The sequence below is a fragment of the Calidris pugnax genome, unplaced genomic scaffold (genome assembly GCF_001431845.1).
Source record: "Calidris pugnax isolate Ruff unplaced genomic scaffold, ASM143184v1 scaffold70, whole genome shotgun sequence".
NCBI classification, from domain to species: domain Eukaryota; kingdom Metazoa; phylum Chordata; class Aves; order Charadriiformes; family Scolopacidae; genus Calidris; species Calidris pugnax.
The window spans coordinates 6,705,372-6,727,990 of record NW_015090862.1 but is presented as its reverse complement, the minus strand read 5'-3'; the positions used below and the strand labels follow the sequence as shown (position 1 = coordinate 6,727,990).

General features: G+C 36.4%; 1 protein-coding gene across 6 annotated transcripts in view; it reads left to right on the top strand.

The window, feature by feature from the left end:
- The window catches only part of UNC13C (unc-13 homolog C (C. elegans)), a 157,985-nt gene that overhangs the window by 110,033 nt on the left and 25,333 nt on the right, over positions 1–22,619 (top strand). For 5 of the 6 annotated variants that reach the window (XM_014944682.1, XM_014944680.1, XM_014944681.1 and 2 more), the window contains 6 exons: positions 12,265–12,391; positions 13,372–13,468; positions 13,908–14,051; positions 15,033–15,110; positions 18,117–18,194; positions 18,598–18,627. In XM_014944682.1, coding sequence (XP_014800168.1) covers positions 12,265–12,391; positions 13,372–13,468; positions 13,908–14,051; positions 15,033–15,110; positions 18,117–18,194; positions 18,598–18,627 — 554 coding nt within the window. The remainder of the gene's footprint in view (positions 1–12,264; positions 12,392–13,371; positions 13,469–13,907; positions 14,052–15,032; positions 15,111–18,116; positions 18,195–18,597; positions 18,628–22,619) is intronic. The other variant, XM_014944683.1, reaches the window with a different exon arrangement.

Here is a 22,619-nt window from a genome sequence, read left to right as displayed (position 1 = left end):
TTAGCGATTGAACTATAAACATTCTGTACTGCAACAAGGTAAGTCATGAAAGAAATTTCACTCTATTTGCTAAGTAGAGCATACTGGTCACTCAAAAGGCAGCTTCAGATCAAGTCATGGTTTGTTCCTTGGTTGTAAAAAATAGAATAGGGAGCTTTTGAGAAAGAGTTAATTACACAATATATGAACTGTGAATGGTTGGGCTGGATCAGGACTTTAAAACAAATATTATTGTTAATTTTGTAATTCTGTAGAGAGACATACAGAGGACTCATTAGGAGGCACTTCTACATCTATTGCAAATCAGTCCCTTTGTATGGTCTTATCTCTGTTGCTTTGGATACTGTCTTCCTGAGGAGGGTAAATGCCATTTTTGTCATTAGAAATTCTGTCACTCCCAGAATCTGTAGTGAAACAGTTCCTGTGAATAAATAATAATTATAGGAAATTAATTATAAATTATTATAAATATACATAATTTCATATTCTATGGTTTCATTCTGAAACAGGAACCTCAATAAATGTAGTCACAAAATATAGAGCAGCATGCTGTATCTCTCTCCAGCTTTGCTGTTTTTAAATCATTAATTATTTCCATGGATATTCTACAAATTGAGTTTGATTCAACTTGAGTTCATTGTTGGCAATAATTTTTTTTCTGTCAAATTCTACAAGATTAGGAGCAAAGCCTTAAATATGGTCACACTCGACCCTCATGGTTTTAATGGTGTTCATTAAAATGCATTGCATTCTGCTATGCCAGTCGCCTTCCAAATTATTAACGTAGGCTACCATCTGTGCATATATGTTGTCCAGAGCTGCGACTGTAATCTTTGCCTGATTCAATTTAGTATTAATCTCCTGAAGCAGCATCTTTTGTGTTATAAAGTTGATTCCTTTCTGCATCTCATCAAGAAGTAATGAAATCGTCCATCATCATTTGCAAAAGGATTGCTGATATGATAAAAAAGGTTAAATTAGCTCATCCAAGATCCTGTTTCTGGTTTTTCCCACCTTATATATTCCCAAATATATCCAGCCACTCCCATCAGTTTAAATTCAGGAAATGAATGTCATAACTCCATTCTCTAACAGAAGACCAGTACTGACACAGCCCATGTCCATTCCTTTTTCCCGAGAGCAGTTCAGAACAGCTGTTCAGGGGATATATGGTGCTGCAGCTGCCGCGGGAGAGTCGCTGCTCTGAGCAGTGCTGCCTCCTCCTTTCGAGACAAGAGCCAGCAGGGCCTGTGAGCCAGGTGCCAGCAGCCATCGCACCCTCTGCCTTCTCTCCTCCTTTGGTTCTTGCCCAGGACAGTCCAGCTAGGAGGCTGCTGTTGTGACATGGAGAAGACAGAGGGAACAGCAGCTTCCATAGCAGTGGCCTTGTGCTAGAGAAGAGTGCAGTGGCTGCGTGTCTCTCTGGGTACCAAGGCAGCGTATTCGCATGTGACAGGGTAGATTGCTGCTGTCAGGGGAAACAGCTCGCTTTTTGGGTGAGAGGAAAGGACATCCCGAAGCACAGCTCAGGTCTCCACAGCTGCCGAGATCAGGACCCCACTGTGCCAAGCTGACATGCCTTGCAAACAACACTGCACTAAAATCTGGTATTGAGTTCATAACTTCATTCTAGATTTTCTTCCATTTTAAATTAATAACAATGGGGTTTTTTTGCATAAAAGTTTTATGCAAACTTTAAGTCCAAAATGGGTCTACTTTTTCCTGATCTAAGGAGTCTGGGATTATTTTGATATATAGATTTTGCACGGAGAAGGAATCACGTTTCATTTTGAGAACTGAATTCCTTAGATCATTAGATTTGGCCCTTTTTTTTCTTTTTTGCAGGTTATTCATGAAGCAACAGTGATTTATGTAATAGATTATAGATTATTGTTTGGCTTTTACTTTATACAACCATATCTGAGCTTCTAGGATGCTAATATTTTTGTACTGTTTGATCCTCAAGTTATTCTGTATTTATGGTACAAACAAATGAGAACAGAGAGATAATTGCACCAGCAGTGCAAGTGATTTGGTACTGATTTCCTGTGGTAAGAAATCTTTTCCAAGTACGAAGATGTGAAGGTTAAAAGATAACGAGAGAGTAATGAGCTGAAATTAGACATGCAATTACAAAAATATCTTTTTTATTCTATGTCTTCAGAAATGTTTTTTTCAGATCTTTCATATTTCTAACTTTTTGAATAGGTCAGATCAAACGTCCAAAGCTATCCAGTCTGTTAGAAAAAGAACATTCTAATTGCTGTTATTATGCTAATCTAATTACGGTAGTGGCCAGAAGTCAAGACCAGGATCAGGCCAGAAATGAATTAGCTGCTGTGTAAATACAGCAATAGAGAGTCTCAATCCTGCAGAACTAAGATGCTGAAGTGTCAGGCCTTATAAAAAGAGGAGAACAAGGAAGTCATTACAACATTTTATGCATTTAATGTAGGTTTCCTTTTTAAGTTTGCCATTGTCCTCAATACATAAGCAGATAACATCTTCCTGTTTCTCCGACGCATTCCTCTTTCATGACAGAAACCGATAAAGTGATTTGAAAAAGAAGAGGCAGGTCCATGAGTTGATGCTGAGCACAGAGACAGAATAGAAAAAAACCAAAAAGGCTAATGCTGCCCAGAGAAAGGTCACGCCATTTGGTGGCAGATTTCAAGTCTGTTTTCACTCCAACTTTAGAATTTACAAAGTTCCCCTTAAGACAGAATATAGCCTTAGCTTAGAGGCAGACTACAGAGCAGATTTGGCGAGATGGTGCTGAGGTTATGGAAGCGAGAACAGGGCAGCATCCACCAGAATGCAGGGTTTCACAATATGAAAATGTTTCATTTTAGTGACTCTCATTTTCCATTCACACATTTTAACAAATATGTTCCACCCTCATTCTTTCTGAGACCTGAGGAACAGAGAGTCATGTGTAGTCTCATGGGGGATTCAGAGGGACTGTAAAGTCAGAGACAAGGATATTACAGTTGGAGTTAATAATAAACTTTCCTTTGGCATTTAATCAGTAAGATTGAATGTGACATGACTGGAGATGCTCTTTGGTCAGCCTAACAGGCAGTGATGTGAGTAACAGCAGCTACATGCTCTGCGAGTGTTAGAATCGCGTGGAGTACCATCACCTCCAACAGAGATCCCCAGTCTTGCCTAAAAAGCAGTGTAGCCATACCAAATGGCACTATTTTATTTAAGTTAATTAGACCCACTAATTAAGACAGATAAAGTAGACAGAACTGTTCCCAGGAGCTAAGTTAATATTTCTTTGTGGCACTGTATTGTGCTGTATTAATGTGTCATCTATCTTGGAACTACCTCAGAGATCTCTAGTGTGGCACGACCTGGCACTTGGGGGCATGTCCAGTATGTCATTTGGTCATTTCCTGACCCATTTTCTTTAATATTACGTACTGAACCATAATCAGAACAGTAATTACTAGTGAATGCTTATACTGCAGTACAAGTCCACAGTATTCTTAATAAGTTAAAGCTTCTTTATTTCTGATTGTAGGTGTATTCATGCTGCCAGATGTTACTAGAAAAAAAATGTAGTGCATCAGTGAATGCCTGACTTCATTATTTAGTCTTAAAGTTGTCACTTGATAATAGCAGTGTATAATGAAAGCTCTGGCCTGATTTAATCTTCTTTTAATCACCGAGTATTAATCTTGTTCTGAAACATTATTGGCTCTTGCCCAGGCAGTCACTGATTGTAAAACATTTGTGTATAAGCTTTTCCAATGTTGCCTAATTGTGAGCAAGACAATTTTGCTAGTCAACATTTACTAGTACTACCATGCTGGATAGGTCATTAGACTGTGAATGATGCTTTAAATGAACCTGGTAAATAACTAGGGATTATTTATAGCTCACATGGCCCTGTCCTCTATCCACAAACCAACGAGTTGAGTATGCAAGTAAAGGAGAACTGTTCTGTCCAGCTGAAGGGGGTCCTATCACCTATAGGAGCAGGAAGAGAGCTCTGTTGTATACTGTGGGACAGTCAAGATTCCCTCTGTAGTTTATTGCGTATCTCAACCCAGAAGAATAATTTGCCTCTCTTTCTTCCTGTCCTTGATTACTGTTCTTCACCAGTAAGATGCTACAACTTCATTGCAACTCTCATTTTTGCCAAAACTAGTTACGTCTTTTGTCTGAAATAATTTTATGGCTAGTATTTAAAATAAAAAAAAAAAGAAAAAAAAAAGAAATTAAGTAAAATTGTGACTTTGTCCCCACAGAAAGTCACTTAAAGGACCCGCGTTGTTTAGTCCAGTTCTGCTTTCTGCTGGTTAGAGAAAAGGTTCGTGCTTTTCTTCCTACAGGACATTCCCCCGACACAGTCATGTAGTCCAGCAGCTCGGCCTTGGATTTCCCTGTCCTGTTTCTTGGGGGTTTTATTCCTCTCATCTCTGCAGAGTGAAGCTGGGTAATGCTCACCCAGTATGAGTGGGACCTAGCTGCTGCATCTCTTTGGGAATGCTGTGAGCCAAATGCCCCGTGAATCCACTTATATTTTAGATTTCTTTCCTTTTAGAAACATTAAGCAATGTCAACTTTCTTAAAACAAAATATTTTTCTTTATCAACTAGAATAAAACATTTAAGTAAAAGAAAATTTAAAATAACAACCAACCTTCATCCTATTTTTAATCCTGCCTATTCTTAAACTTTACACTAAGACACTTCGTAAAAGTTTTCCTCAAACAGCAAACAACTCTTCTTCTCCCAGCCTCTATTTTATTAAGTTGAAGACTCAGTCTTTTACTTTCAGGACTTTTCCACATATTCACTAGTCACTTTTTTCTCCTACAGATACAGAGTTACATTTCCCCTTACAGGCAAGTGCATTAGTTCTAAACTAAATATTAGATAGTGGTTCCAGCATCCCTGAGAGAATAGGATAAATCCATTAAAACTGCTTGTTTCCGCATTATCTTTTAATAAGCCTTAAGTGCAATTTGCTGGGTAACAATTAGAGAGCACCTTGGTGTTTTTTGCCTTTGCTTCTGCTTTACAGGCAGATCCAGATACAACACAGGTAATTATTAAAGTGTAGCCTCACATTTATTGCTGCCTGATTATTCCCGTTTTGTACTTCATTCTACTAATTGCTTATAAAATGCTACCATGCCTGTTTGGTAATGTTTTATGTTCACTTTGCACTCTTGTGACAAGCCAAAGAGCAGAGAATCAAGTCTAAATTTTTCCTTCAGGGAAAGATACATTTTTAAAAAATTAAACAGTACGTAAATGAAAGTAACCTGTCATAAAAAATACACCAAAGATGCAAAGCAGAGTATTCAGCAGTTAAGACCCGATACAATTAAGGCTTCCTTTATTACCTTTATTCTCTTTTTCCTCCCAGATTCAAGTATTACAATGTAGCATTTAATGACGTGATAACATTTTCCGAGAAGCAGTGGTTTCCACAAAGCATGTATATTCTTTATTTTGCAATTTTTATACGTATTAAGAGATTTATGGAAGCCAAAATCAATGTAAACTGGATTAATATACCAGCATTACTTTTCCTCTTTTATTACTTTCTGTGATTACTCTGAATAAATGTTGAAGCTCCAGTACAAAGTATTTGAAATTTCTACCATAATCTTCAGAACCAGGCCTTTAATCATGATCATAGATATCATATCAGATATGATGGACCATTTCTTCTGCCCTCTTCATAGCTTGCATTTCCTTAGGGTTTCCGTGGTCAATTCACATACAAAGCAAGAATTCTACTGGCAGTAAAAAAGCACAATCCAGATTATTTCAGTCCTTGGATCACGTGCCTGTTTCCTTCTGTAATCAATAGCAGCCGTGTGTATCCAAAGACAGAATTTTGTCTCTGAGAGTTTGTTCTTTGAATGTTATTGATCTCGTTTAGCTTTCATGGTACATAAATTTCACTCTGATGTGATATTGAAGGATAAAAGCTATACTGAGGTTGATCTTCCTAAATTAGTTGCTGTACTGGCATTTTAATTTGTCTTAGTTGCAAGCAGGACAGAGGGAGTTTACGCTTAATCAAGCTGCATATCTTGCATCTTGAGTGGCCCAGTTGGTGATATACACACCCACTTTTCTGGAAGTATTTGGCTGTGAGGTGGTAATTGATGACACTAATAGGCTAAATTCTCAGTAAGGAGTAAAAAAGCAACCAAGTAATGATAAGAAAATATCAAAATTAATTGGCCTAAAGTAATTTGAAATGTTTAGGCAATATAACACAGTAGGTTAAAAATGCCAAATGCAATGTATTGGAGTAGAAAAGAGGGTGGTTTGCAGCAGATTCACATTTCCCTCGTGATCTAACATGTTACATCTTTTAGATAGTATGTAACATTAGTCTTTTATGCCCTTGAAGTTCCCACAAGCCGTTTACCTCTCCCAGAAAGCAATGTACAGCTTTGCCTTTTCAGATGCTGAGCAGCTGGCCCTGAACTCGCTTGTACCCGCTGTGAAACGTGAAGCAAAGCAGAGCACTGCGAGCAAATGGCCTCTCACTTGGAGAGCTCCTCCTTGAACATAAAGGGCAATGTCATATCTGCTTTTAAAGTGCACTGCATTAAGTCAAGGATTGATTAGGCCACTTCCACTGCAGGCAAGAAGACAAAACAGATCAGTAAATTAATTTTTTTCTCATGGTTCAGAATGAGACAGTGTGCCTTCCTTCCCTGGTCTCTGTTCAGTAAGGAAATATGACTCTGTGATAAAGAAATCTTCCAACAAGATCTACAATGCTTTTCATAGTTTATGTATGATCCCTTGGTAAATACCCTCAGTCTCCCTATACCTCAGTTTCCCATTTGTAAAATGTAATAGCACAGCTTAATCACCTCCTAGAGATATTCAAGGTGTAATCCTTTGTGTTTGTGCAGTGTTCAAAGATATTTTGACGAAACTTTCCAAGTAGATGCAGAGAAAAGATTGAATATGTAGAATTCTCTTAGGAAAGACAGAATGTATTTTTAGAAGAATTAGAGGATGTTTTAGTTGTAAATCAGTTGCAAGTACAATCTAAAAAAAAGTTTGATACAAAGAGCCCTTTCAGAAAGGACAGTAGTATTTCATATTATCAAAATCAATGTAAACTATACATAATAATCAATTAGTTGTGTCCTGCTCTGTATTTCATTTAATAACCAGTGACTTCTATTGCCCTTAGCAAAGTACAAGAACCCTGGGATGAGATGTCTAGTAGAATGTAATGTTTCCTTCTAAATCAGTTATGAACTCTGTTGGAGTTCACGTTTTTCTTCATTAGTGGCCTGATCCAATATGTTACATTCAATCAGAGTCTTCCAGTTCATTCCAGCGTTACAGGGATTAAGTCTAGAGCACTATTAGCATCACACCCGCCTTAGAAGAGGCAATGGCGTAGCAACCAACTCCTCTGCTGTAGGGAATGCATTTGGATCAAGTACCCAAAGCATAGGAGCATTATACTGGTGTAATGTTTCCACAGTGATTCAGAGGGTGGAATACCAATTCACAATCTATATCTTTCCTCACAGGACTTCCTTAAGAGCTCTTTGTCTACGACTCATACTCAATTTTTCCCATGCAAATGCTTCCCAATTATGCGATTGAAAGTTTGGAAATAGCAGGTTTTCTGAAACAGCCATTCTGAAAGAAATAGATGAAATAGGCAGCCGGTAGTCTCTAGAATGATCAGTAAATAATTATTGCAAATAATATGGAATTATGTCACAATGGATGACAACAGCATCTGAGTTCTACCAGGAAATTTTGCAGTTAATCCAAACACAATTCCCTTATGCTTAGTCTCAGTCATTTCTGTTTTAATAAACTGTAGTGCAATAACATGTATGTAACAGTCAAGCCAACTGATTGTGTTATAATTAATTTGCTATACATAATTTTCCTTTGTAGTAGTTATTAATCTCTGAAACATTATCTTTAAAGCCTGGAAACCGGACAAGGTTTTTTTTGTTGGATATATCTATTTATGTATATCTGGTCAATTTGTTCATTTTTTCCAGACAAAATTCCTTCTTGAAGTTCTTGTTCATAAAGATTCGAAATATTCTTTCAAACCACCTCAACAGAATCCCTCAAGCATTTTAACCATGTGTTGTTACAAAAACAGTGGCTAGGAAACTGCTGTAAAAAAAAATTTGCTCTCAGCTTTTGTACCTAAATAAGAGAAAATTAGAGTTGAACAAAATATCAGATTGATTACTCTGAATATTTAAAACTTTAATCCTTTATAAAAGTTGTTAGATTACCCTTTTTTCCATTTTTAGCAACTAACACATACCAAAAATTACATGGATACTCAGAGTGATGTTATTACTTCAAGGTTAAAAAGGAAAAAGGATTCTGTAGTGAAGAAGATTCTATTCCGGTTTGTTAAATGTCTTTATGTCTTCAGTGTCCAGTAAATGTTTCTGCTTAGTAAGTCATCGTTATGTTTTTATTGACAAAATACTGACACTGCAAACATCAGACAAAAACATAATAGTTGTATTGCAGTTTCTATTTGTTTGCTGCCGTAAGAAAATCTTCTCAGCTTTCTTTAGCAAATGCTGGGAAAATGAGCAAGAAATCAAACGTGATTCCAAAGTGTTGCTGTTTGGTCACAGGTCTGTGTGGGAAAGTACCTTAGATTGTAGTCCTTTTGGCAATGTCTCTTTATACATTTTTCTGTAAAAGAACAATTTTCAGCAATTAGATTATTTGCTAGATACAGCGTCACCAGGTCAGTGGCTGATTTCATAACACATCAAACACATTTGCATATATTAATGCGTTCCACATAATAGTGTTTTAAAAGAATCTCTCTTCTTTCTTGGTTACACAAACAGCACGTGAACAGAAGATTTTTATTTTTTCCTTTGTCAGTGCTCTTGCTTCCTGGCAGTCTCCTTAAAGGTGTTACTGTAATTGTAATCTGTACAACTGAGATGGAACAACTCTTTATACAGTTTTGGCTATAGTTGCAGTTACAATGTCTATTACTGCAAACCTGTGAAAGCACATGTGCATTAGAGCATTACCCCAAGGAGAAATTAAAAAAAACCCACAGTGTAATCAATACTGTAAAAAAAGATGCTCTTTCTGGAGCTGTGACAGATAAAAGCAGCTGAAGTGTCCCATGCACACAGATTACAGTTTACAGATTTTACAGTTTACAGAAATCTTATCAGTAGTTCTTTCATTGATTCATGATATGGTAATATAGAATAATGTGCCCTTATCACTAATGAGAACTGCAAATATCCTTGTTATGAAACTCACTAGATTAATAGATGCTTATAAAAATATGCTGCACTACAAGGAACATTTCATAAAAGTAGCAGCCCAAAGAAAAGATTAGTAATACTAGGTTTACTGTACTGGAGATTCTCTTCTAGAAAAAATTATGAGAAAGGTCTCATAAAAGGTCTCATTGAGTATTTCTGTCATAATCTCTGCTGATCACACTTGCACAGCTTACAATTGGTGGATTTAGTTCAAGGCTGACTCAGTATTATAATTTTGCAATAATTGTATAATTTTGCAAAGCAAGGATGGATTTTTTTAGAAGGAGTTGTATAGTGCAGCTACTACATTTGTCTTCCAGAAAGTCCAAAATGGCTGTATCTGTATAGGAGAACATGGTGCCACCTTTCCATCAGAAAAAAAAGACACAGGTCTCCAAACTCCAAACATATATCCCCTGTTGTCTGACATTTGCATTAACTTGTGTAAATATTTCGGAAATTAAGCAAGCAATCTGTAGGTCCTAATCTAAATTTAGAATGCCTACAGTGATGTTCCTATGCTTCCTAACCAAAATCCATGGTTACTGTAGATAAACCCATCTAACAGCATAGAGTTAAAATGGTCATGAGCTGACTCATATGGACACCTGTTTTCTCTTTCTTTGTTTTATATAAACTGAGGAGGTAATACGTATGGGTACAAAATGCCTTTGTAGATCATGTGAAGTATTTTCAGATGTTCTCACAGGTTAATATGAGGAATTGAGGATGCATTTTTCACTTATATTTAACTACAAGTAATATCCTAGGAGTCTCTTTTGAAATATTCTTTCCAAGGTACAATAACCTGAAGAAAAAACCTCAATTATTCATGAATTACTTTTATGCTCATTTTTAATGTGTTGTAATTTAGATCTTAACTTAAAAGAGAAAATATAAATGAATGATAGTGTACCAGTTGTACCTTCCTGGACCAGTTTGCCCATTGTTGGCAGCAGCTCATTTCTAAAATTGAAATTAGCATTTGCTTGGTTTGTGATACTGTAACGAATACTCTTAAGTTGCATTGCATAATCTAATAACTCATTCATGCAACACTTGAATGAAAAAATGCTATTCATTTCAGAAATTCCACTCTACTGGGATGCAATATAAGACAGATTTTTCTTAATAATGACTTAAGCAGTAGATGTGCAGTGAATTTGATAGCAATAAGATAATTATTATCAGTCAAGAACTGGTATCGCTTGGAAGAACTATCTTTTATTGCTTGGTCATCTAGCTGGCTGCAAAAATAGATTGTGGAAAAATTCCTACCAGAATAAAAAAAAACAGGTCTGTAGAAAGTAAGAACCAGGAGAGTGTGCATACATATTTCTCTCTGTTGGTTCTGTTTAAGGCTAGTAATGAATGATATTATGTGAGGGAGAATTTGTAGTACCCTCAAGCAGTGATTGGGCATGAACAAATGCAATGTTTAGACAGAAACTGATTTACTGATTTTTCTGGAGTGTGATGAAAAGGCACTGAAGGTGAAGATGTTAACACAATGCTGAAAAGGCAATAAGAGTCCACAGGGGCACTTCTTAAGCTGATTTCCACGGAACTTAGTAATTCACTGCATAATAATATGCTTCTGAAACAGTTATTTCTTGTACAGCAGGATGTTACTGGAGTGCTGATTTAGCATAATATAACTAAAAATTTCCTGTTAAATGTACCTGGTCAGGTCTTAAAAACACAGAATGCGTATTTCACAGTGCACTTCCACTGACAGAAAAATGAGTGGTATATTTGGGTGTGTGTATGACAGAGGATGGGATGGCCCTGCTGTTCTATAAAATCAGGTTCATATCCAAATGTATATGAAAACTTTGTATAATACAATATTATGATGGAAGGAAAGTAAGGAGCTAAAACCTTGTTTGAAAGAGATGAGTTCTTAATACATACTATTTACACAAGAACATCATTCCTGACAAGTATCTATATTAGGTCACTTTTTAAGGGAGCTGTGAGATTAAGAGATGAGCCTTTTGCTGAAGGAAGAATGTGCAAGTGACCAGACACCTCAAACAGATGAGAACTGTGGAAACTTTAGGAAGCTGTGAGCAGTAAGTGAAGGAAGGTTTACTCTGCCCAAGATTTGTGGATCCATCGTTTCATGCTGTAGGAACAGGAAATGCCAGACTTGAGCAAAGACAAAGTGCCCGTTAGCTAATGGAGGGAGTGAATGGAGCTGTCAAAGGCAGCTGGATGGGAAAGACTGCAGAGCATTGTGGATAAGCTAAAGTAAGGATCGTAATCCTGGAAGAAAGATTGACATTTTTTCCAAACCAATTAAATCAGACTTCAAAAATGCAGAAGGTGGTTACAGGTGGCTCCATTACTCCTGCCATCCATCACCATCTGCATATCCATCATGCTGAAAACAAGAGGACACTGAGAAAGGTGGAAAAGCCCATTTGAAAAAACTTCAAAAACACGTTATTAAACCAGGCTATCTACTTGTGCCATGTATAAATCAGATGGCTGCAGAGCTGTGGAGTTGTCTCCTCTTTCTTACCTGTATGTGATAAGTGCAGCCCATTTTCTCATGCAGATTTCACAGATTCATATATAACTGGCATTTATTTTTGTTACGTCATTTGGCTACTACACAGCTACAGCCATCTTTTCTAGCTTGACACCTGACACGGCTTCTTAACCGTTCTGTAACAGCCAAAGAGGCATTGTGGGAACAGGAAGTTAGCACGTTTGTGGGTTTTCCTCACTGCAGTGAAGAGAGTTGAAAAGCCGAACTTGTGGTCTGCTGTTTTGTTTTGTTTTGTCTTGCCTTGGGGTATTCAGAACCTGAAGGTTGAGGCTGTGGGTACTACTACCTCTAAAAAAATCAAACTAATTGTGCTTTAAAATGCAATACTGTATTATTATGTCACTAGTGCATTGAGGCACAGCAATGTTATTTACTGTTAGAATGCTATTAAATGCTTTTATTTCAACTCCTATTACAGAACATGAAAAGCAGCGATTATGCAAAAGCACAGATTATATGAATTTGCACTTCAAAGTGAAATGGTTTTATAATGAATATGTGCGAGAACTCTCTGCTTTCAAGGATGCAGTAGCTGAATACTCTCTGTAAGTAGTGTATAGAGAAGTTTCCCATGGGTTTGGACTTGATGTAAGGTTTATTTTGGTCAAATATTTATGCTTAAGTTTGTGCGAGATCTCAAGGTGTGTAGCACTGACTACTCTTTACTTTTTGCACTTCCTCCTCTATAATTCTTCCTTCTACCAAATGAAATAGTCCAGGTATTACAAGTGCTATTAGCTATTTCATAGGACTCTTTATTCAACTGTTGTAAGTGCATATTTTCATAGATGACAAAATAGTTTGGTCGAAGGTATGAAATGTGGGAACAGCGGGAGTATTCATAGAGGCCCCTGCGTTTGTTTCATACCCAAATTTGGATAAAGATACAATGCTAATGAGATATACAACTGAAATTATTCTTACTGCATTGGATTAGTATTCGGCTACTGTTTTCATTTTCACCTTTCCTCCTGCAATCAATACATTCAGTCCTGTCCTTTTATAGGAGCTATCCTTGCACTCATTTCTTCACCTTCTGCAAGTCTGCAGATTTGCCAAGTTGGTTTGGGGCCTTTTATTGCTTTGAATTTTTTTAAAATAACTAAAGAAAAATAAAACACAGCTGACGTTTTATTAAAGCAAACTTTTCTTCAAATTATATCAAATACAAATAAAAATAAATGTAAACAAAAAACCAATATTGATAAAAGACATATTCTAAAATAAAATAAAAAAAATGTGCAGAACACAATCCCCAGCAAAACATGGAAACATTTTTCTTATGGATACTGCTGATTTTACATCACTGGGATAGATCAGTTAGCACAATGTGAAACTGAAGCCTGAAAGACCTTTTGGTAGCCACAGTGTCTTTGGTGACAAAAATTTTTCTAGGGTGATACACTTTTTAGCAACAAGAACAGGTGTAAGACACAAGGAGCCAAAGTGCTGGATTGTATGGCATCTCTTCTTGCAGGATCTTTATGAAATGTACTTACTTTACAAAATAATTTTTAATTTTCAGGTGGTTTGAACCATTTGTCATTCAGTGGCTGGATGAAAATGAGGATGTCTCAATGGAATTTCTTCATGGAGCACTAGAAAGAGACAAAAAGGATGGGGTGAGCCTTTACTTTTTAAAGAAAAGTGTAAAAAAAGTATGAAGGCAGTTATTTAGTATTGCAAAATCAGAAGTACATTTGCTCCCACAGTATCCTTGTTAGACCTCAAAAGATACAGCTAGTAACAGTTCTTGAAGATAACCCTATGGAGAAATTCCAGCTGCCTAAATTCCCCATAGACTTCAATCTATGGTTTCAATAAACTCTGAAGTGATATCAATGTCATAAAGAATAATTCCGTTTTTATTTTTAAACTGTTTGAAAGTAATAGAAATGTGAAAAGCCACATTTCTCAGTATTGTCAGTGAGGGTTTTGTTGGTTTTTTTCATTTTTTATTACTTTTTTATAACTCTGGAAAGAATTACAAGTGTAAGAAAATCAGTTAATCCAGTTTTGATCTCTGAACACGTATTAACTCATTTGAACGTTTCTCTCTAGTTTCAGCAAACATCAGATCATGCCCTCTTCTCTTGTTCTGTGGTTGATGTCTTCACACAGCTCAATCAAAGCTTTGAGATTATTAGGAAACTGGAGTGTCCTAATCCAGAAGCTCTTTCTCATTTAATGAGAAGATTTGCAAAGGTAAATTAAAATCAGTGTATCTCAACTAAGTTTCAGAGAGAGTGACGTGTTGCCACGTACTTAAAAGTTAAGTAATTTCAATATTCTTTAGAATCAATCTTTTCTATCTCTGACTGGGATCCTTACAAAGACACGCTGTCAGTGGCTTAGACTGTTTCTCATTTACTTTGTTAAATTCTTTTACCAGTTTGAGAAGTTATATCCTCTCTGAGGTTCCATATTTATGTAAGTTATACAACCAGTTACTATTATTGCTAAATACTGATTACAGTTCCATTAATGGAGCAATTCTGTGAAATGCAATTATGTAATTAGTCAGCACAAGGGAAGGAAAAATTCAAGGTATGGCAGTAAAGTATTGTTGGTTGAAGCCCTGAGGTTCGATAAACTCAACTTTGTTAGGCCAGCTGTATATATGGATTGTAACATTTCCTCACAAGCTTTAGATTTCCATTATAGTCCTGATGGCTTTAAAAAAATTTACATTCATATTTATTCCTGTTCTTCCATTGCAACAGTTCCTCATTTGCAAACAAAGTTCCTATTTACATTATTATTGTAATGTGAGCATATATTGCCAGGCTTTGAACACTGCTCTGTTGGCCTTATTTTTCCTTTATATTTTTAATCTATGGATTGTTACCCTAGAGGATCTTTTGAGCTTTCTACTGTTCCACTAAGTATGTAGCACATGGCAAGGAGTAGAGCTCTCAATGCTTCTGAAAAACAGTAAGACTAAAATTAAAGTATCTCTGCTATTGAAGATTACATTACATTAAGAACAACCCACCATCTGTTGTGCAGGGATTCGAAAACATGTTCACAGGATTGCTTATGTTTTATCTAAAAAAATACTATATACTAAATTTTTTAGCACCTGTAAAATATAAAATTTATATATAAAGCTCCTTTTTTCTGTTTGTTTTATTATTTTTTCACATGATGAAATTTACCATTTAAAAGACTCTTCTTCTCTCCTAGACTATCAACAAAGTGCTTCTTCAGTATGCTGTAATTATTTCAAATTACTTCAGCTCATACTGCGATAAAGAAAATGTGGTAAGCAAAAAGTTGTCTTTTGTTTCGTCCTCAGAAATTACCTTTAAATGACTCACTGTACTTTTAAAAAATGTAATCACTTTTGTACATGAGAAAAAGCACGATTGGAGGAAGGGATTTTTGGTTTGCTTTATTTTTTGATAAGGTCAGCATGTTTGCATAGCTGCTTACATCGCAGTGTGAAAGCTGGAGTAGGTGGAATTAGTTACAGATCCTGTTAATAATTTCATTGTTAGAGTAGAAAAAAAATTACAAGATGGCCAGAAACCCTCCCTGGATAACAGCCGTATACAATAGTGAATATGGTGAATATATCCTCATCTTTTTTTCCAAACAGAAGAAAGTGGTTTTGTTTGAGTTTAATTTTGCATTGGCTTGCTTCTCTTCATCAATTTATACCTTAGAGAGTTTATAAAATCCTCGTTTCCTGCACAGGGAGAGCATGCAGACTTTTCTGCTCCTGCCACTCACTCTGTGCTTTATCCATGCAGCAGTGAAAAAATCGTGCTATTTTGTTGCCTCACTGCTTCTGAGGTACTCCCTAATGAAGGATCAGATTGCCATGGACTCAGAAATAAATGAGATATGGGCACTAAAGATGTCATTAAACAAATCAAGACATTATCAGTAGCTCAACATAACAAAGGAAAATCGTTCTTGTAAACTGACTTTCCAGTGTCATTGATATTCAAATCAGAGCTAGTACTCACCAGGCCGGCAGCATTTAGCACTCTGCCTGCTATATTTAGTAGCATGTTGTACAGAGGTATCAGTTCTGCAATTAGATAAATATCTGCAGCACCATCCTCACACCATTCACCTTTAGAAGTACAGCCCTTATATTGCTCATACACAGATCTCAGCTGTGTTTGTAACATCCCTGCACATGGCTTGAGGACACGCTCATTCTTGCCGGTGCTCTCTGTAGTGTCAGACAGTGTCATAGTCTAGAGGTCACCAACAGATAGACAGTAACAGAATTCTGAAAGACATCTATTGCTAGTGATCTCAATTATATTAAAAGTCCATCTCCTGCATTAGAGTTGATGTAAGAGATTAAAACAAATACTTTTTTATGATTAGAGTTAGATTTTGGCATTTTTTTCAAGTCAGTACTTCTATTTTTATTAAACACTATTAAATGTGCACATAAACCATTCAAATAAAAGCATACCAAAGGTGCTTTTCATAAAGACATGTATCTAATGTAAAAATATCCTCTTATCTTCTACCTCCTGTCAGAGTTTGCAAACAATCCTGGCTTTATGTGTTGTACTTGCCACTCACTTCTACACGTTGTTGCATCTGGCTGTCTGATTCCTGTAAATTGCTGCAAAGAGTATTCTGATGGACGAGATGATAATGAAATAATAAGACGAGAATGTTTTTAAGCTCTGGTTCTGTTATTTACTGACAGCAATAGAACTTTTTCCATTGAGCCAAGGTAGACTTAGGCTCTGGAAGAGCAACCTTATCTGGCCTCAAAGGAAACTTCGAAAACTGCCTCAGTATGAAGTATTTATTTCATAGCTTCAGTACATTGTCAAAGGCATTTGGCCTTGTTTTAAACAAAAGAACCAAGACGTTATATTCATCTACTTATTCCCCCATAAGAAATCATAATCATTGATTTGCGATATTGCAGATAATTTCCAGAATAATCACAGAATCCTAGAATGGTTAGAGTTGGAAGGGACCTTAAAGATCATCTAGCTCCAACCCCTTCTGCTAGACCAGGCAATAACGAATATGTCAGAAGGAGAAGATAGCATAGGAGAGGAGGACACGGTCTTGGTGATCATAAATTAATAGAAGGTAGATAAGCAAATAGAAGAAGTGAGGTTTGTGGATTTTTCAAGAGACAGGAAGAGAGGTGATATTTCAACCATTATACAAAGCCAGCTGTATTTTGCAGGAGGCCAAAGGGCATGCTTTACTGCGATGCAGTAAAGTGAGGATTAAGAAGTTAGATCAAATTTCTTTTTGAGTATCAATCACTATAATTATTTGACCACCTCTTTTTTCTGAAAAAAGTATATGTGTTTTATTGAAATGCATTACTTAGGTCTAAATTAATCCAATCACGTACTAGAACACACTGACCTTGGCCAACCAGGACTCTTGGCAAGTATTGTCTTACTGCGTCATACCAAACTAGCATATAATGTCATCTCAGTATACACAATTCTAGTAATAGATCTTTTCTTCCATAACTTTTTAATAGCCTGCTTAATTTTATCCATGTTTGACTTTTTACCTTATATTTATCCAGCAATTGCTGTCTTTTACACTGTGGCTCTGCATTCTGCTATAAAGAAACGAGCTTAAACAACAGTATTTTTAGATTAAATATGTTTACAAAATTCTGTTGCCTAATTCATTCACCACTTTTCAAACAATGTAAAAGGTACATTTCTGAAATACTACTCTGTTATTAACAGAACTGCCTGTTGATTTATTCAAATACATATGCATCAGCCATTCTCTGGGTTACAGTGCTGTCAGTTTTCTACAAAGACTGGGTCTAGAAAGCAGTCTGGCATTTCCTTTCCCTCAGTCTATTTTCACACCCAAAGTGCTTTGATCATTATTATGTCTACTCTCAAAGAGGCAACAATGTATTACTTTCATTAATCTATGAGATGTAATTGTCTTAAGTATGACTAGCAACTACCGGGGATATAAGGTTCGGGATGTGAAATACTGGTATCTGAAAGCTGCCAAGGTGGGTGGGAGAAAGGAATCAGTTCCCTGCGGGGCAACTTTGTCTTAAGGGCACAATGGGCTGTCACTGGCTGAGTGGGTTTGCTGACTGGGCAAAAAGGAGTGTGAATTAAAGAAGGAAGGGGAGTCAGCAGTGGTCGGGAACCTGAGATCCTCTTCTGAAAAATCACAAATGTAGGGCTGCTGAAGAACTGGTCTTCAGCCCAGAGGCTGTGAATACACATATTCATACGTAAGAGGAACATAACATGCATATTCTCAATTTTGGTGCTCTCTTTGTAGCCCTGTATCTTGATGAACAACATTCAACAACTAAGAGTCCAGCTTGAGAAAATGTTTGAGTCCATGGGAGGAAAGGAGGTGAGCCATATTTGTTTCCTGGTTCATTCAAAGTTCCTTAGAGATCATTAGCATCATGTTTTCAAGCTAGCACAGCCTTTACTTCTGCTTGCAGGGAAAATCAAAATTTACAACAAAAAAAAAGTCTACTAGAGCTATTTAATGTCCTGACAATACTAGAAACACCTAACACTATTTCACAGAAACATGCTAATGATCTGTAAAATTCAACCAGCACTGGGTGTTTTCTGTTGTAATCTGTAGTGCCAGCTTTATTTTAATGTTTGTATTGGACTGTACTTCGCTTTTTTATGTATTGATATGTTTTGCCTGTATCTGAAAGTTTTGTAGAATGTGCTTTGTGCTTTGTCTGTAATGTGTCATGTCTTTGTCTAATGCCTTTGGCGTGCAATCCACTGAGCAGAAGAAAGAAGGAGAGAGATTCTCTTATGAGGTTTGTGATAGTAAGCATCTTTTATTATTCCTGACCATATTTTCTAAGGCTAAGAACAATCCCATTTCCTACTAATTTCCATTGATGCATTTGTGTAATTCCCTATGATCTAAAATAAAAAAGAGCTATGCTTGGGCATTCAGTTTACACTCCAAATTGAGAAGCTTTACTAGGCAGGTAGTGTAAAGTCTTTCAGAATTCCTAAAAAATCTATAAAACATTTTTAAGTGCACTTTTCAGTATATGAGGGTCTGCTTATGTTCAGGTTTCGGCACCATTTCATCAAGAGCTGCTACTCAACAGTCCAGAATATGCTTAACTTTATCTCCTTTTATATTTCAGAAGTCTTTTAAGTGCCTGAAGTCCTGTCAACAGTAAAAGGACATAAACATGTGCTGCTTCAGTACTTTGCTGATTGTAGTCTTTGACTGTTTTGAAAGCTAATGAAGAAATTAACATCTTTTCAAGCTATAGAATCCTGTCTTCTTGTTAAAAAGCAATCATGAATATACTGCCCTTCTTATCAGTAGCTGGCTTTAAAAAATAAGTTATACATGCATCAGCTTTTTCTTGAGACTGTAGTTTCGTAGTTCCACCAAACTTTGACCTAATGTGTCCACATTTATAGAGAGAATTGGAAAATACATTCTTTCATAATTCCACATCCACAGTGGGACACTGCAGAGGTAAGAGAGTCCCCTGTGTCATGCAATGAATGGCACCTTCTAAATGAACCTACAGATTAACCCCATGGTAAAGAGGTTTTGTTAAGATAGTAATAGCTTCTTGAAGCTGCCATGGCAACAGTACTTCCTGCTTCAGAAAACATGAACTAAACTTCTGCAGCCTTGTCGACATTGAAAATTTCTTATCAAACTTTAAAAATATAGATTTATCATCCAGACATGGCTGGTTTTTGTGGTTCCTATTAATTGCCTTCCAGTCTCTGAATAATACAAATAATTTTGTCTTCTGTGCTCTTATTTTCTGCGCAAAGTAGTTTTGTATTAAGGTCTTGGATCCAATCCTACACATTGAATGTCATGAATCATGAAAACAGCTAAGTGCCCATAAATCCTGATGAAGACAAGGACAGAGGAAAGCTGAGTAGCACTTTATGTCTATATCTATCAAATTATTTTCAAATCAGAATATTTTCTTGACTTTCCTAATGTTCCATTTTCCTCACCTACAAATGCGGTGCAACATGCAACCCTTGGAGAGAATTTGGAGATCTTTTTCTGAAATCCCTTTGTTAGGCACCTTAAGTGCATCTCTGATTTGTGGTCTAAGAAAAAAAGATCTAAAAAAAATACATTCACACTTTTTTCTCATTAGGGGAATTTCTTGAAGAAAACTATGTTCAATTTTTTGTCACCCATATCAAAATGCTCCTAAAATGTTTGTCCTCGAACTGGGATACTTATTCCCACAGCTATTCCAAGACCATAAATGATAATGGGAAATTTGCCTTATTGAACTGGTACTTATAGGAAGCAAAGCCAGCAATAAAATCGGTAAGCAGTTTCCTTGCAGGGAGAAATAGTTTAATTATTTGCTTGTGGAGGACATAGAATTAGATGATTTTCAGCAGAAAAATGAGACTATTTCAGTTGAAGCAAAACTAATTCTAAGAAAAATGAAATGCTGTTAATCTCCCCAGTGTCACATTGTGAGCAGTACGTCTTTCTTTCAAACTATGCAGTCAAAATACCACAATCAAGCATCAGTCCCTACGTTCAGAGCAGGCTTTTTGCATATTGCAGGGAGCTCTGTAGAGAAAAAACTGGAGTCTCAGCTCTCCTGCCATTAAAATAAAATAGTCTGAACAATATGAGTTTCTTTATTAACTCTCCTCTTCTGCTGTAGCCAAGCGGGAAGGGTACTTAAAAAATTATATAAATGATATCACTCTGCCATAGTAAAGTAAGAGTAGTAAAGTGGAATCCAATCCACTGTCTTTGATTAAACAAAATAAAATCAAGTCCAAAATCATGGGATCAGATTATCATAATGTAGAGTTTTGATTTAGCTCCTGTTAGTTTCATCCAAAAGGAGTGCATACATTTGCACTAAATAATTTTTTCATGTCTGACAAGTTGGAAGCTGATAAAAGGGAAAGAAAAAAAGGTAATGCTTGTGTTGCTTGTCTCCAGATGGCAGAACATAGCAGAAATGAGTTATGGCAATTAGGATCAAATAAAAGGTGGAAAGCAGAAGCAGGTTGTTTATGTACAACAGGATTATATTGACTGTAGGTAAATCATATTTCCAGTCCAGTAAATTCAGTTCCAACTTTACATGTGATGCCTAAGAATTCCTGTAGGAATGCGCATGTGGTCCTAGAGACTTTGACGGGATGAGAGAGGCCCAAGCTTAAGCAGAATAGTTCTGAAGTGTCTGTCTTTAAATCTGTTAAGTCAGAGGCCTAAGTATCTAGAGCAGCATCAGCCAAACATCTCAAAATGGGATTCACTGTGCCTAGGTAGTCGGGTGGGGGGTGGAGGAAGGATAATGTCTGTCAGAGACAAAAAGAACCACTAAAGTAACAGATCTGAAAAATAACTGTATCTTCCCCAGATATACATACAATATGTAAAACTATTTTCTGAAGGAAAGTAACCAGGCGGTCCCATTAGGAAACTATAAGCAATTAGACCTGGGAAATTGCAGATAAATAGAATTCCAAATAAAGAGGTTCTCTTTAACTCACGCAAAAGTAATTTGCTTCTGCGTAGTTTCCTATAGAAAAAGTACCAAATTTGTATGTCCATAATAGCACACATCAAATTACAGCATGGAATAGCTCAATCTAACAGGTTGTGTCAAAAGCAGCCAGGTTCATCAGATCTTTAACTCTTTTCCAAGGCTGGTAGGTATAAAAAATTTCACTGTTTCAGACAGGCAGCATTTAGAAACAACAATGTTCAAATATTTATGTCTCATTTTTCCAGCTGTTCAGTGGAAGTATTCTCTGCTTTTGTTCAGCGGTCAGAGAAAATCAAATTTCTAGTTATCTATTTAATAATCCATAATTAACAGATCTTATGAAATGTACCAACAAATTTATGCATATGTTGTGTTGTGAGTAAAAATTAACTCTGTTATTTAAGAAGATGGTAAAATACCAGAAATATTTATGAACCTTAGAAAGCCAAGCAAATTAAAAATTGGTAGAAAAGTATGATTTACACATTAACAAGTTAATAACATTTCCACTGCCCTTTAAAAAAAATCCAGATTTTGACACATGAGCAACCTATCAATATATTTTAAGACTAGCCCACACATGCTGTGAAGTGTAAATGGAACCCAAGAAGCCAAAGGATAAATGGTCTTTTCTGTCTTTCCATTCTTAAATTAGATATGGCACATTAATGACACTCATCTTCCCCTTCCTCAACAATAATCTGCTCAGCTAGGGATTCTTTTATTTTCCTGAAAATTGGTTCAGGAATGGGGTTGGGTTTTTTCCCTTCTTCATCAAACTTTAAGGAGCAGATGAGACGAGGCAAGAAAGAAAAGTTGCCAATACTGTAGATACCCCATTTTCATACCCCTCAGACGCAGAGCACCATTGCCTTTTGTCTCTCTTTCATCCTTTCCCTGTGGTGATTGCAAAACAGGATAACATTAGGGCTAGGTCAGCCCTATAATTCATCATTTAACCACATCTGGGTGATTAAGACTTCTGCAACTGGGCATGTTTGTAGTTATTTACTTACACTCTTACTGGTAGCAACTAGTGTGAGGAATTGCAGCTTGCATTTACCTGAGTTCTTACACACTTCCCGTTCCATAATACCTGCACTATCCAGAATTAATTGACTCGTGAAACAGACAGTTCTTTTTGTCATCACTCCCTTTATAGTAAGTAATCTCAAGCCAAAAATGCTGAGGACTGTCTTCTTTTGGTCACTGGAAGGCCTTAGATAAGTGAACTAATCTCTTCATCACTGATTTGCCTTACTGGGAAACTTACCTCCTTTATG